This window comes from Chaetodon trifascialis, chromosome 1 (genome assembly GCF_039877785.1).
Source record: "Chaetodon trifascialis isolate fChaTrf1 chromosome 1, fChaTrf1.hap1, whole genome shotgun sequence".
NCBI classification, from domain to species: Eukaryota; Metazoa; Chordata; class Actinopteri; order Chaetodontiformes; family Chaetodontidae; genus Chaetodon; species Chaetodon trifascialis.
The window spans coordinates 28,163,523-28,178,908 of record NC_092056.1 but is presented as its reverse complement, the minus strand read 5'-3'; the positions used below and the strand labels follow the sequence as shown (position 1 = coordinate 28,178,908).

Here is a 15,386-nt window from a genome sequence, read left to right as displayed (position 1 = left end):
TGAGATTTTTTTTGTCACACAAGGTCAAGAATGTACTTTGGTGTTCAAAAATATTAGAATTGTTGATGAAATCCAAAGAGTGTGAGAAATAAGAGGCTGGACAGAGCACCCCAAAACATGTGTGTGTGTGTGTGTGTGTGTGTGTGTGTGTGTGTGTGTGTGTGTGTGTGTGTGTGTGTGTGTGTGTGTGTGTGTGTGTGTGCCACTGTTGCCATGGCAACGCACCGGATGGCAGAGCCGCAGAGCAGTGAGACAGGGATGAAGGGTAGAGAAAAAAACAAATGGATGAAGATGAAGTTTACACATGCCTACCTGTAGGAAAATAGACATGTGCATCATCAGGAACAAATGGAAGCTATTTGACACATGTAATAAACATGATGAAAGCAGGAAGGAGTATTTTGCAAATATGCCAAAATATGGCTCAGCATGCTACACAAGTAGCATGCTGACTCTTAAGAGGAACAGAGAGGCAGTGTCGTGCTATTGTGACAACTACATTCATTACAACCTCATTTATCAAACTGAACCTGATAAATTGTATATTTGGTTTTGGTTTCTTTGACAAAATAAGACATTTGAAGACCATACCATGGGCAAATTTTAGGAGCATCCCAAATAATGACTGGAATAAAGTGAATATTTTTTGACAGATGAAAATGATCAGTAGTTATAGATTTGAAAAGTATTTTGGACATTTCTTTGGACGGTGATGGTTATTTTCCTTCATTAAATCAGGCCAACTCCTCAAACGCGTACAATTTTTTTTGGGCTACGTTCAGACAAACAACAACTTGAAAACATTCAGAACTCTCATCAGTGGAAGGCGATGCAACATCATCCCGTAAGGCGCTGCAGTGGCCAATCAAACATGTGCAAGCACATACCCCTGGTAATTACTTTGTATTTGTGCATGTTTGTACTGTTAACATTGTTAATGTCACGAGTAAAAATAAAAATCTTTGCTGCAGTGCAATTTTCAGAGCTTTGAACATTGTAAAATAGACCACTGAGGGGTGTTTTAGCCTGTGATAAACCTTCAAACTCTTGATTCCGTCACTCAAACTATTTCCTGAATTTTACAGCATTTCATTGTCACACCGGTATCTGAAGCAATAACACATCCCACATACAGCTACCATTCAAACATACAGAGCAGGAGGCGCTGAAAAGTAGGCGAATCCTTCTCTTCTGATTGTTATAATTAGGGTTTACAGAATAATGTAGTCAGATGTAGTCAATGGAGGGTCCTCAGAAGGATAGCAGTACAAGGATGTGTGTGTGTGTGTGTGTGTGTGTGTGTGTGTGTGTGTGTGTGTGTGTGTGTGTGTGTGTGTGTGTGTGTGTGTGTGTGTGTGTTCAGCTGAGCCAGCAGCAGCCACACCAGTTATCACGCCTGGCTGATGGCTGTTAATGCTGTGGATTAACACCTAACTCTCACTAACTCACACACATGCACCCACAAACCAACACACCCAGTTCTCCCAGCAAGCAGCATGCAGCAGGCATTGCCTCAATATTTTGACAAATTGAGAGCTTGATGCTGCACTCAACTGCACATATCTACCCACCATAACACACAATGTGCACACACTCTCTCACATGCATACCACTCCTCACTCCAGGCTCTTGTCTCATTAAACAGAATTTGGCCTTGGAGCAGCAAGGCTCACCGAGCTCAGCTTCCCATGGCAAATGAGTGAGCGCACTGTGTGTGTGTGTGTGTGTGCAACAGAGCATGTCTTGTGTTGTTGACCTCTGGGACAATACTGCACTGTGACATCAGGAAATGTCCTTAGAGAGCTGCCAGAGACAGAGAGAGGGATGGAGGGAAGGAGGAGGGCAAAGGAGGAATAGGAATGATGGGAGGCAGGATTAGATGGGAGAAACGTGTTGGGAAGTAAGAGGGAGGACAAGAGAGGAGGGAAGAGAGGTGTAGATTTTGGGGCAAGTGATGAGGGTAGAGGAAGCATTGAAGAGTCAGAGGAGTGAGAGAAAAGCTCCATGGAGGAAGGAGGGAGGGAGGAAGGTAGGGAGGGAGGGAGGGAGGGAGGGAGAGTGAGATGGGGGGCTGTAGGGAGGGAAATAGATACACAGTGTTGCTGAGGCTTAATTAAAGACAATAATGTTTTTGTAGCAATCCACAACAGCAGGCCTCTCAGCCATGGCCTACTTAAAGAGGAAAGAGAAAGGGTGGCAAAGAAAGAAAGAAAGAAAGAAAGAAAGAAAGAAAGAAAGAAAGAAAGAAAGAAAGAAAGAAAGAAAGAAAGAAAGAGTTCTTGTAAACACCAATCCCAAACCTTCATAAACTCTCTAAATGCTTTTAACTGAAAAGCTAATTCTAATTAATTAGAACTCGAATCTTGCTACTTGTTTCAATAATTGATCTTTTTTTTTTTTTTTTTTGTAATTTTTCAATCAGGAATGGCGAACTCAGCTCTCTCGTGTCAGGATTTGTTGCTTTTCTTTATGGTAGTAAACTGAGTATCTTTGGGTTTTGGTATGTTGGTTGGATAAAATAATAAATAAACATAGGCTATTTGGAAATCCTAACAGGCATTTCTCACTATTTTTATAGACAAAGCATTTCATCGATTAATCAAGAAAATGATCTGCAGATTTATCTGTGATGACATGCTCATTATTTGCAGCCCTACTTGTTTTATTACTTTACCTTCTCAGCCCAACTCCATCAAATGTGTGTCTACACATCTGAAAAGCCTGCACCACCACAGATCACATCTTCTTTATGGTGCAGTAGTAAAAAAGCAGCCACTGTGGTTTAACAGCAGCCAGCCTGCAGTTTGGAGGAACACTGACTATCAACAGCTAGCTCAGCCTCTGTGACTGCATGCAGCACTTCAGAAAGCAACAGCACAATGAAATTTAGAAGCAAGAAAAGCATTAAGGGGATTTGTGGTTGTTATTTTATTTACAGAATATAAAACTGTAATACTTTATGGTGTTTTTAGACTTAAAGTATAGATCATTTTTTGACCATCTGTCATTCGCTCAAATTTGCTGCTCTCTTTGTGTGTGTATTCATGCCAAACACCATCTGAACGTTACTGCCTATGTCTGTGAGGCTGTGTGTTTGTGTTATAATCTAAATAAACTAGATAAAAATCTGAAGCTCTCACTCACCAACTGGACATCAAAACTTGGCGAAAGGTCAGACATTGTAGGTTATAATCTATTCAGTGGGGTTAAGGTAAGGTCAGTAGCTGCCTAATCCTCATGCTAACCCAGTTATGTATAGAAAAAAAAAGCCAGTTCAGGCGCTTTGGTTGCATGATCAGCCGTATCAGATCAGTTGACTGTGCATGGCATGCTATCTGTGAAATATAATTAAGCCATCTTGCTCAGATTTCTCCTCTCCTCTTGGCAACAACATGGCTATTTTTTTCTCTGCCACCACTTCCATCTCTTTCTCACACTCACTCACTCTCTCTCTCTCTCTCTCTCTCTCTCTTGCTCCTTGTTGCCTGGCAACCGTGCTCGTAAATGTGATTCCACTTGTCTGCGATTGGCTGAAGGGATGGCAGATCAGAGTCAGAGCGAGACAAGGGGGAAACACGCATGCATCACAGACAAAGACATAAACTCACAAATAAGTTTCTTGGAGTCCAACTCTTTGGCATGCGTCCCCCTGCCCATTGTCCGCATTGCATGTCAGTTCCACAGGCTAACCATGCATGTGTGTATGTGCGTGTGTGGTCACAATTGCTTTGCATGCTCTGTTCAGTGCCTCTGTGTTTACAGACACATGCCTGTGCGCTAATGTGCATGCATGTCAGAATTTCATGCGTAGGGGTGAGTGTGTGTGTTTGTAGTGAGTGTGTGTGTGTGTGTGGGGGGGGGGGGGGGGGGGTATCTTTGTGTGTGAGTAGTGGTATTAACTAGCAGGTGGTCCTTGCAGGGGGGCTGCCATACTGCAAGCTGAATCAGAGTAAGAACTCTTGCTGAGTTGCATGTGTGTGTGCTTGCGTGCGTGTGTGTTTGTGCGTATTGTGTGTGCGCGCGTGTGACTGTATTAACTTAAATGGCCTCACATGTGAGTGTTACCTCTCTTCCTCCCGCCCAGGGAGCCATCAGTGCAGCCAGCATGGAGTGCTCTGCCAGGCAGCCAGCGAGTTAATGAGGTAGTGCTGAATACTTTTTATTACACTGAATGAACACACACATGCATGCTCAGCAGACAAGCTTTGAGGCAAAGGCAAACAACCAGCAACTTTTGCTTCTTTTATTGCATTTAGTTATTATATTGGTTTTTTTTTTACCCAGTTTTGTTTACTCGTTGTTTACCTCTTACTGTTTACTTTCACCCTGTGCAACAATAGTATGTCACAGCACCTTCTCTGTCTCTCTCATGCAAACACACACACACATGGTGCCTCTTCAGGCACTTCGCTGAGTAGCTAACTTTGTGGAGATTAATAATTATATATACATGCACACATATTGAGTGAGTTCTAACAGCCAAACACCACATGTTGCAAGTGAGAGTGAGTGAAAACAAAGTAGCATGTGAGCAGAGAAGTCTTAACAGTTGATGGATACATGGTTCAAACAGCTAAAAGGAGGCGGAATGCATGCAGGAAATATTTGTAGCATCTGCAACACGAAGAATAGAATGCAAACTTGACCAAACCCATATAGTTTATATAGTAAACTATCGGTGGTGCTGATGAAAGGTTACTTGATTCAATCTGACAGGGCTCAGGGGGAACGCCAGAAAAAAAGGTTGGGAACCACAGACTTAGCTGATGCTTGTATCCACAGCGGCACAGGCCTGCTGCTGAAAACTTCACCACAATGCCCCACAACAGTCCTCTGTCCGTTTCCGTCTTTATTACTCGCTACACTCAATGCTCTCTCAAGCATGGACCCCTCTGTCTTTTCATACAGTCATCACTCCATTCCTCGGAGAATTGGAACAATCCTCAACTGTTGGTCTGCATCGTTTCACTACCACTTAAACACATGAACTAGCATTTCTCCACACAGCGCCACTGTGCCTCAAATCTGAGGTTCCCTGTTTGCAGCAAATCAATGTGCTCTTCTTTTTTGTGTCAACTTTTAAATGTGCTGTGCGCCGTAGCTTTAAACACTAATAAATCACAGTGAAATTAAAATTCCTACCTTGGCACTATTACTGTAAATGCATGAGACCACGGTCAGGATCGTTGGCAGCCTCTATGTCACAGCAGTGGTATTATTATTGGTAGCGTTTCTCCAAATCAAGACCACATTTCCCATAAAGTTCATTGCTTCCTGCCCCCCAGCTCCCTTCCTTTGCCTTCACTGAAGAAGATAAACATGCTGGAAATGAGTTTTCCAGCCTTTTTTCTCTCCTTTCTTCCATCTGCACTTGAGATAAGCCTTAGCCTTGTTTCTGCTTACTTATTTAGCAGAAACAAACTCTTGTTCTCTTTCTATACAGATGCATATCATTTAACATACAAGTGTACAGGATGTGACAGATAAAGGTAAAGCTATGAATGCTGCAATGTGGTGTGGCACTTTGATTTGGGCTTCTTGACACAATGCTGGTGTTTTACACACCAAAATGGACTGTATAAATGTAAATCTAAAAAGCACAGCACAGGTACTGTCACTGACTGTACTTCAATTCATTTAGTCAGATGACTGACATCACAGTGCATCTTGCTAACAGGTGGCATTACTGAGCCAATCAAATCCTTATTCTAAATGTAGTCAGTGCAGATTAAACTTATTGTTTTGGCATTTGAAGGTGGACGGAGAACATTTTTTTAGGTGTGTGTCAAAATACATGAAGGATTTTAGAGAGTTAGCGAGCAGTGCCTTTTGATCTTCAGCAGCACCTTAAGCTTTGCTGGATTTACCGCACATGAAATGGGCAGAGCACTTCTGTCTTTCTTTTAAGTGCAGGTTGTCTTCATCTGTAAACTGTCAGATTTACCCACCTCAGCTGCAAAAATGTTTAATGTAATTCCATCCTTTAAACTACAGTACAGTACATGTCAGTCAGTCGTTGTACTCTAGATAAAACAATAGAGGTTTGATTCATGATCAGACCTGCAATTATGGCCAGGCCTGCCTATCCAAGATGCCCCAGGAGAAATCACCATTATTATTGTTATTATCATGTGTATATATACAATTTTGATTGTGATTTATTATTATCATTATTGTTGCAATTGGATATGTACATTACGTGCTGGACCCAATGCTTCTATTTGTGTTTGGAATATCATGTTTTTATTGTGGGATGAAAGTCTGAAGGATCTGGCTCTGTGTCTGATAATGTGGTCTGAATAGAGCCACTGCTGCTTTGGCTTATGTGTAACAATCTCTCAAGAGCTTTGCATGTTTTTTTTTGTTTTGTCAAGTCAGAATGATGCTTCACTTCAGCCAGCGTCTGGTTATCTTGGTTTAAGATAGCAGTCATATTTCTCTGTCGAAATGGACACAAGGAAGTGTTTTAAGCAACAACAAAAGCTCACCTAATGAGGACGGTCACTCAGCAGGTGCAGCCAGACGAGAGCAATTAGCTAGCAGTTTTGTAGATTGCTGTAATGAAACAGGAGGAAAAGCGCAACTACAATGAAGGCTGTTTCCACCAGCAGCGACCTCAGAACCAGGTGACTTTTGCACAAGAAAAACACTTTTTGTTTTTACTGTTTTACTCATCAACTCCTCTTTCTTTGTTCCCATGATGATAATAATGTTGTTGTCTCTGATGACGACGATGATAATGATGCATCTCTTTCTCCAACATATTCCCTCTCCCAACCTATTTTCCCCCCTTTTTGCTCCACACTCTCCCTGCAGCAGTAGCAGTGAACCTGGGTCAATCCCAGCGCCTCTTCTCATTTCTCAGTTTGTACATCCTCGATTCCTCTCCTCGCCTCTCCTCCTCACGTCTTCGTGAGCGGTGGAGGCAAGAACACGGGTTTTGAGCCAACAGGCATTTGATAAAATGAGACATCCTTGCTTTGGTACCATCATGTCACAGCGGCATCTATTAAACTTGATGTGTGACACAGCAGCATCATCTGTCGCAGTGTTTTGCTGTAGCCTTTTCATTTTCAGGCCTCAGCCTGATGAGGTGAGAGTTTTTATCATCAGTCCCTGTAAGAAATACCAAAGTAAAACTGATCTTGAATGTTGCCGGCAGCCCGAGTTGTAAGTGTCCTGTTATGCTTTCACCTTTTCCACTATACCCTTACCTTTAACACTTTTACCATGTCATTTTTAGACTAAATAATGGGCAATTGACTGCTATATAACAACTTGAAGCACAGCAAATTGGTGCTGAATGCAAGAGAATGTTTTTGTTATAATAATTTGACATTAGCAGTTGTTTGCACTTGTAAACATCATGTCATGGCTATGGCAGCTGAATTGGGTGCAGCCTGCATCCAATGATAATATTAAAGTGAAAGATGATGTGCATTTGATCATCTTATATAACTAATACAACAATAAGATTTGGAGAGCCCTGCTCCTGCCGTGATTTGTATGTTCCAACTGTGTGTCACGGATCTTTTATACATCACAGGTACTGAAAAGACTAAGGCAACAGATACACCTGTGCATCCTCCTTTATAGCTCCTCTCTCCTTGAGATGCATGAGATCGATTTCTGGGTCACAGGCAGGAGGACAGAGGAGAGAGGCATCGAGGAGGCATCGAGGAGGCATCGAGGAGGCATCGAGGAGGCACGAAATAAAGAAATGAGAAGAGCCCCAAGGACTCTCACAATGCACACTTGGCACAAAGAGCAGCAGTAAAGTGCTACTGCATGTGTGTGTGTGTGTGTGTGTGTGTGTGTGTGTGTGTGTGTGTGTGTGTGTGTGTGTGTGTGTGTGTGTGTGTGTTGAGATGAGGATGATGATCTGATGGTACAGACTGTGTGGCAGTTTTATTGGCAGTCTGCGTGCCTGCATCTGAATGCAAGGTTTCATAATGAATATCATAAATCTTATTGATACACACACACACACACACACACACACACACACACACACACACACACACACACACACACACAGCTAAGACCTCTGAGCATTGGCAGTCCATGGTGCTCACTTAATTTTAGATATTTAAAGCTACTTTGTACTTTCAGCGAATAACAAATGGAATTACTGGAACATTCTAAATTCAACTTGCTGAATGAATTATAGAAATGAAAAAAAAAAAAAAAAAATTTCTGTACTAGATCCCCGTCAGGGATGGAAAACGACAAAAGTCTCTCTACCATCAGATGAGATGCTTGCATGAGAGATTTAATATTAGAGGCATACAGAACATTAAGACCTCAACTACAAGGAACAAATAAACAGGAAGTTTATGATGATTTTGGCAAATATTCAGCAGCTCACACATAACCAAGCACGTCATGTTGTTCCCACCATGAAAGATATGCTGGATATCACTGCAATGACGGCAGATATAATAAGACAATGATGCACAACGGATGATGTGCAGCACAAATGAACAAATTTATGAAGAACAGAAAAATGTGGTGTGCAGTAGTCTGTGTCCTTGTACTTTGGTTGCATCACACCAACAAAGCTCTAGAGTTGGTGAGCAAACCAACAAAAGCCACCCAGACGACAAGATTTCACGCTGACTGCTGTGTCCTGAATGGGTCAAACAAACTTCAACCAAAACCAAAATGTCCTATTTGCTTTATGAATGCGCCCCTTTCAGATCAACATAAGTAAGATCATCTGAAGTGAGAGGCAAAAAAGTCTGTGGTCTAACTCTCCATCAAAAAGGCCAGTAAAGCCAATAAACCACGGCTGCTTAAAACTACTGATGTAACAGCATCCTCTCTTTCATGTGGTTCGGCAGAAGAGTCTAAAAGAGTTCCCAGCTCAAAGGAAAGTGACAAGAAATCACTGACGTTTAAAAACCTGGAAGGAATGAAGCTTAAAATGTTTGTGTGACTAGATTTCGAAAGACCGGAAGAAACCTCCTTTCACAAATAATGCTGTTTTGTCTATGTCTGAGTGTGTGAATATGGGAACATGCTGTGTGTGTGTTTGTGTGTGCATCCTCACTGATGCTGGGGGATGAAGAGGAGTTGTTAAACAATGCCAAATTAACAGGTTATTAAACATGGGAAACTCACCACACGCACAGGGGGCCTCTACCAACCCACATCAGAGAAGCAGTATAGTAGTGTATACAGTGTGTGCTGTCACACACACACACACACACACACACACACACACACACACACACACACACACACACACACACACACACACACACACACACACACACAGTGAGTTTACCCTGGGGAAAGTGAATGTTTGGGCTATAAGAGGGGAGTGGAGTTCACATCTGAAAGTGCACTCAAATTCACCCCTCATCAGGGAATTCTCAAAAACTTGCACATTTCCTCCTGCTGGATTTCACCCACTTGCTTAATCTCTCTCTCTCTCTCTCTCTCTCTCTCTCTCTCTCTCTCTCTCTCTCTCTCTCTCTCACACACACACACATACACACCAGCACAAACACAAGAAAAACTGTTTCTCTCACCCTCAATGCTGCCTTTAACTTTATCAGCTTGAGAGGAAAACTTACTATATCTGGTGCCGAAACATCAGGGACGGAGCAGAAAACAAGGCCTGGCCATGATCCAGCAGAGACAAACCAGTACGCCCACTTCAGGGTGATTCCGCATTGGCCACCATATTATTTATTCATTTATTATGACACAACACATTCATGTTGAGTCCAACATTTTCAAGGAACTCACCTCTGAAAATTGCAGCCATTCATATTCCCTAACTGGGGTTTGAAATATTCTTTCACGCTGACCTCTGATAAGAGAAGATAGGCACCTTCATGCAGATTACAATGCATCAAATTCTAACAACACGAAGGGTGCTTTCACACCTCAAAGGCTGAACCACGGTTCACTTTTTTGTTATATTGTCTAGATTTGATCTAGTTAGTCTCAGTTTTACACTGAAATTATGCAAACTCACTAAAGAAGTTGACATGACATAGCCATGTCCTGCCATCATCACCAGCATGGGCTGCGTGTCCCTGTGCTTGACAGTGATTGGTTTGGAGATGGGCGTGTGTCTGATGTCAGTGGGTAGCCCTCTTTTTCCATTTGAATTAATGGAGAACAATGAGCCAAGAGACTCTTTTCATTTGTTACCATTATGATGATATCACTATAGCATTACTACAAGCAGCACCCACAAGCTCAAAACTCACGACAAGTTCAAATTAGCGATCCTCTTTGAAAATACATGGAAACTGTCTGCTCCTCTTTATTCAGCTGACTTTTTACAATGTTTGAATTGTAACTGAAAAAAACATAAAAACCGTCTCCTGCTTTCCCCATGTGCTACTGCAGCTCATTTTCCCATTGATTCTGTTTTTGGCAATAGCCTGCTATAACCTGCAATTGGTTCGAATGTCCGAGCCATCCAAAAAATGGTTTCACACTTGAAACTAACCGAACCAGGTTCAGTTAAATCCGGACTGAGACCACCTGTTTTTGTTAGACCAAGGTTTATTTTTTTGGTCTGGACTGTGGTGCAGGGAAAGATTCAGTCTTGTAATTTTGGTTCAGATAAAACTAAAAAGTCTGAGTTCGGTGTGAAAGTGTTCTAAGGGTCTCCAGCTATGGCAGTGTCTCAGTGAGACTGTAGAGTTAGGTACAGCTCAATGCTAATGTCACCATGGTAGCATGCTCGCAATAACAATGCTAGCCTACTGATGTTCAGCAGGTGTAGTGTTTATCATATTCATCACATTTAGTGTGTTAGCATGCTAGCATGCTAAGTAGCATTAAGTGCAGCTGAGGCCGATGGGAAAGTCCTCAGTTTTTTGGGTATTTTGGGTAACAAATTAAGTGAACAAATTGGACCTGATGATGGCAGCAGATAAAAAGTTCAGAGATTACAGAACTCATCCTGAGGGGAATATTAATATGTGGACCAAATTTCCAGGCAGTCCATCCAGGATTCTGATACATATATCTTACTCAAAATTACAAATGTATATTCTGTGGTGGTGGGAGTAGGATCCTTCCTCTGGGGGGCATCTATGTCTGTACCAAATCGCATGGCGATGTATCCAGTATTTCAGTTTGGACCAAAGACCAACCGGCATTGCCATCTCTAATGCCATGCCAGTGGGATATTGACTTGATACGAGTTTGCCAAATATGTCGCAATACATAGACCTGGCACATTCATCCTGATTCAATATCAGTGTCATTAGTGGTTATGCAGTGCCTGTTAACTGTTAAAAACTGGCTGCCATGACTTCCAGGAATATTTCATAAGTAATATTCAGAGAGCATTTGGTTGACGTGCTGAATGGAAAGATGCAGGCTCATAAATGGGAGCGTCGGTACAAGAGCAGAGCACAGGATCATCAGTACCCTTTGGGCTTGATTCACACTCATACACACACACTGTAATAAGTAGCACATTGATACAGCAAATGGCAGGAAGACAGAGAGCATCATTATTGGTGCCGTCTTCTGCCGCCATCCATTTAACAAATCTATTAGAGAACATCACACGCAGAGAAAGAGCAGCAATTGTACAGCAATCTGACAAATGGACTCCAACAGGAATGACTCATCAGTACAGAAAGTACAAAGAGCCTCTGATGCAGTCTGCGTCTTCGTGTCACCGTCGTTATATTTCTCGCTGTGTGTGTGGCAGTGGTAGCAGCATGTGAAATGAGCTGACAGAGCTTGGTGATTTCCTGTCTGGCCTATAAAAGCAGCACGAGCCTCTTCCTGTATCCTCCTCTGAAGGATCCCACCTGGGGCCGCGCTCACACGTCACCATCACATAGACTGTCTCGCAGCTGCACCGAATCAGTCACAACAGGAGGAGAAATTCCCTGTTCTACAGCCTCAGCCGTCTCGCCCGTTTCCCTCTCAGAGGTACCATGATAGTATTCAGATGGCCTTCAGTGGGCGCCAAGTGTTTGTCTGACCTCCTCAGCCCACACACATTAAAACTAGAGCCAAGCTTTAAGCCTACACAAAGAATATCAAGAGCACCATGCCAAAAGCACAAAATACAATCCATTGACCACAATTCTCTAAAATTCTGCCAGTTTTAGCAAGTTTCAACAAGTGCACCACAGGAAGAAACACCATGCTGAGCTTTCCATTGGAAATATCAAAATATCTTAAACAACCCAGCACGCCTGGGATGCGGGGGAGGCAGAAAGCATGTCGCCACAATGTTAGGAAAGCTTTAGAATTTAGCAGTGAGGTAACTTGCTAAAATCGAGTCAAAATATTGTTTAAAAGTAGGCTACATTTGTACACACAACTTGTCCGAGCATTTTCAACACTTTTGACCGCGTCTGTCGTAACCTGCTAGCTCCACACATTGTCGAATTCAAAGATATGACAGACTGGTATAAACTAAGCAGCAGCTTCCTTCCAAAACCTCTTAGCCTTCAAAACACCATGTTATTTGCAACACACCATTCAAAAATGATGTTCCTGTTGCATTGGGAAGTTTGACAAAGCATGTCCTGCGACATAAATGTCTTTTGCCAACCCCCCCGAGATGCTTCCCTGATCTCTGTCTCTATAAACAGTGCAGTGCAACTGCTTTGAAGTTTGGGACAAAGTGTACCTTTAGGCTACTGGAAACACTTTCATCAGTCAAAGGAGAATTTAGTGGGCTGGTTGATAATATCTCAGCAGCATAACAAGATTCCTTACAGTGGTGCCATGTGGATGCTTCAGAAGAGGAAAACACAGCACGGCTTTGGCAAAGGGACGCACGCCAATGCACACAGCTTATAGCTTTCTGAGCCGGGAACTGGTTCTGTCTTTGACACATTCACACACCCATATAGACACAGCTGTTATCCTACCTCTGGTGTTGGTAGCCATGTCTGCCACCTTCTGAAAGGCATCCAGGAAGGCCACAGCAGCCAGAACAGTGGTTCTAGATGAATGGAAAACACTCATTACTACACAAACAGTAGTATTACGGTTAAGCTTTATTTAATGAGCACCTGCTTCAGCCCGATTTCAGTGAATTCAGTGGTCAGGTCTTCCACTGGTAAAGTAATGACAGCACTGTTGATTTGGTCAGTGACATGTAGATGCATTCTATTAGTATGCTGCCACATCCAGCAGATATCAGTGTTATTCACCTCACCTCAACTCACTGCAGGAAAACCATACAAAACAGATACTTTATTTCTTTTGCATATTTAATTTAAATGCTGACATTTTCAATTTAGTTTTTTGTAATTAATGTCTAATTAAAAGCACAGTTCAAAGAGGAACAAGCCATGAAATTAGTGCATTTACATGCTGTCATATGGTGGTTTTAATGCATCTTTAGAGTCTGGTAAAAAAAATTTAAATTCTGTGCAAATCACTGAATCTACAGCATGGGAAACCCTGAATTCTTGCCAATACAAGGAACTGAAACTTAAAAAAAACAAAAAACAGGAAAAACCCACACAATTCAGGCAGCGCTGAAGTCTGACTTCCTTTTTAGAAAATGATTTCATCCTGTGTCGCATAAAATATTCAGTGTTCCACTTTGGAAAGACTATTTCTGTAGCTATTGTTTCATTTGGTTGTGTCGTCTAAGAAACTTACCGGAGCTGGGAATGCAGCTTAGTGGCCTTGGCGCTGAAGTCCTCCCACACAGGATAGGAGCACTGGTAACACACAGATGACAATATACATTAATATTGACTGATCTTACATATTGATAAACAAAGTATCTGCTGTGCCCAAAGCTCACTCTGCACTTTACAGGAGTGCCAGGAGAGAGCTAGGTGTTCAGTCAAGGTGTTCTTCAAATGGAAATGAAATGACACTGGTTTGCATGTCCAGTTGATTACATGTTCATAACATTTCAAGGTCATGTCACTTTCCTTCCTTGTAAAAATTGTCTTCTTAATGGAGCCTCTGGGTTGCATTTAGACTGGATCTATAACCACTTTAACTGCCTCCTTTTCTCCCCTCTGATGTATTGTTTCTCCAGACATGGCAGTTTGACATTAATGACAGCAGTGTTGATAGTAACCACGCACATTGACTTATGCACTGAACTTCAGTACAATTTTTAGCTACTTGTACTTTATTTGAGCATTCCAGGTTTATGCTCCTTTATACAGAACTACTGTATATTTCGGAGATATTAGCTTTTACTTCACTACACTGATCTGCAGCTGATGAAGATCATACTCTGCACACTCTGTTCTCCTCCTGCATCTCTGTAGGTTTTTGATGTACAGCTTCTGCCATCAACCTGATTCCCTATTCTCTTTCCACAAACACACACACACACACACACACACACACACACACACACACACACACCACTTTCCTACTGTCTGCTCCATCTGTACCCGGCATCTCCCCCTTTTTTTGACTCTCTCTCAACCTCTTCTTTTATCCGCAAATACAGCAGCGACCCCTCCTCTCCTCCCTATGCAGCCATCTAATCATGTAGCAAAACACACACACATGCATGCACACACAGACAGAACACTTGACAGCCACTGGCATCAGGCAGCATCAAAGACTTTGACTAGAGCACACAGGATTGCTAACACAATTCAAAGGTGAAGCTGCATCTCTAATGGATGCTGCTCCCCCACCCCTTTAGACTGGATGACTGCTCTATCACACACACCCAGCCTCAGCACATATTACATTATATTTGATCCAGCTTGACCCATAACCCTGTTAAAGGCTTGCAAATTGTGTGAATGGGGGTGGGTGGTTGTATTTCTATCAATAGGAGGTCCAAATATCATTACAGAAAGACACAGAACATCTGTGAATATAAAAAAGAATCATAGGGAAAGGCGGGGAATAATATAAAGTGAAGGCAAAGGAGGAGTGTGTGTGTGTGTGTGTGTGTGTGTGTGTGTGTGTGTGTGTGTGTGTCTGCTGGGGGTGGGGCATCCTGTCGTGATGTCAGACTGGCACAGACAGTAAGGGATGTACACTCTTTGATCTGGCCTGTTTGATGTGGCTTAATTTGGTCTGAAATCACAGTCCTATTTCCCCTTAGTACCGAAAGCTACCCCCTCCACCATCCACCACCGACGCACACACACACACACACACACACACACACACACACACACACACACACACACACACACACACACACACACACACACACACACACACCATACTCCCTCCCATTGCAGGCTGTTTGAAGTGCCCTATGGAGCTTAAGTAGTGTGGATGAGAGATAACGCGAAGCAACGCCCTCCTACTACCCACACACACACATGCACACACACACACACTCATAAATGCACACATTTGGGCATTTCAATCCAGTAAAAGAGCCTGGTGGCAAGTGACCAAGTGACGATTGAGTGTATATGTGTGTGTGATTGCTTCCT

The 15,386-nt window shown here is 42.5% G+C and overlaps 1 protein-coding gene across 2 annotated transcripts in view; it reads right to left on the bottom strand.

Annotated features, from left to right (window-relative positions):
• mtss1lb (MTSS I-BAR domain containing 2b) overlaps positions 1-15,386 on the bottom strand; it is a 68,111-nt gene that overhangs the window by 34,137 nt on the left and 18,588 nt on the right. For both annotated transcript variants that reach the window (XM_070959911.1, XM_070959920.1), the window contains exons 2-3: positions 13,615-13,676; positions 12,873-12,946 (exon numbers count right to left, since the gene is read on the bottom strand). In XM_070959911.1, the coding sequence (XP_070816012.1) occupies positions 12,873-12,946; positions 13,615-13,676 (136 nt within the window). The remainder of the gene's footprint in view (positions 1-12,872; positions 12,947-13,614; positions 13,677-15,386) is intronic.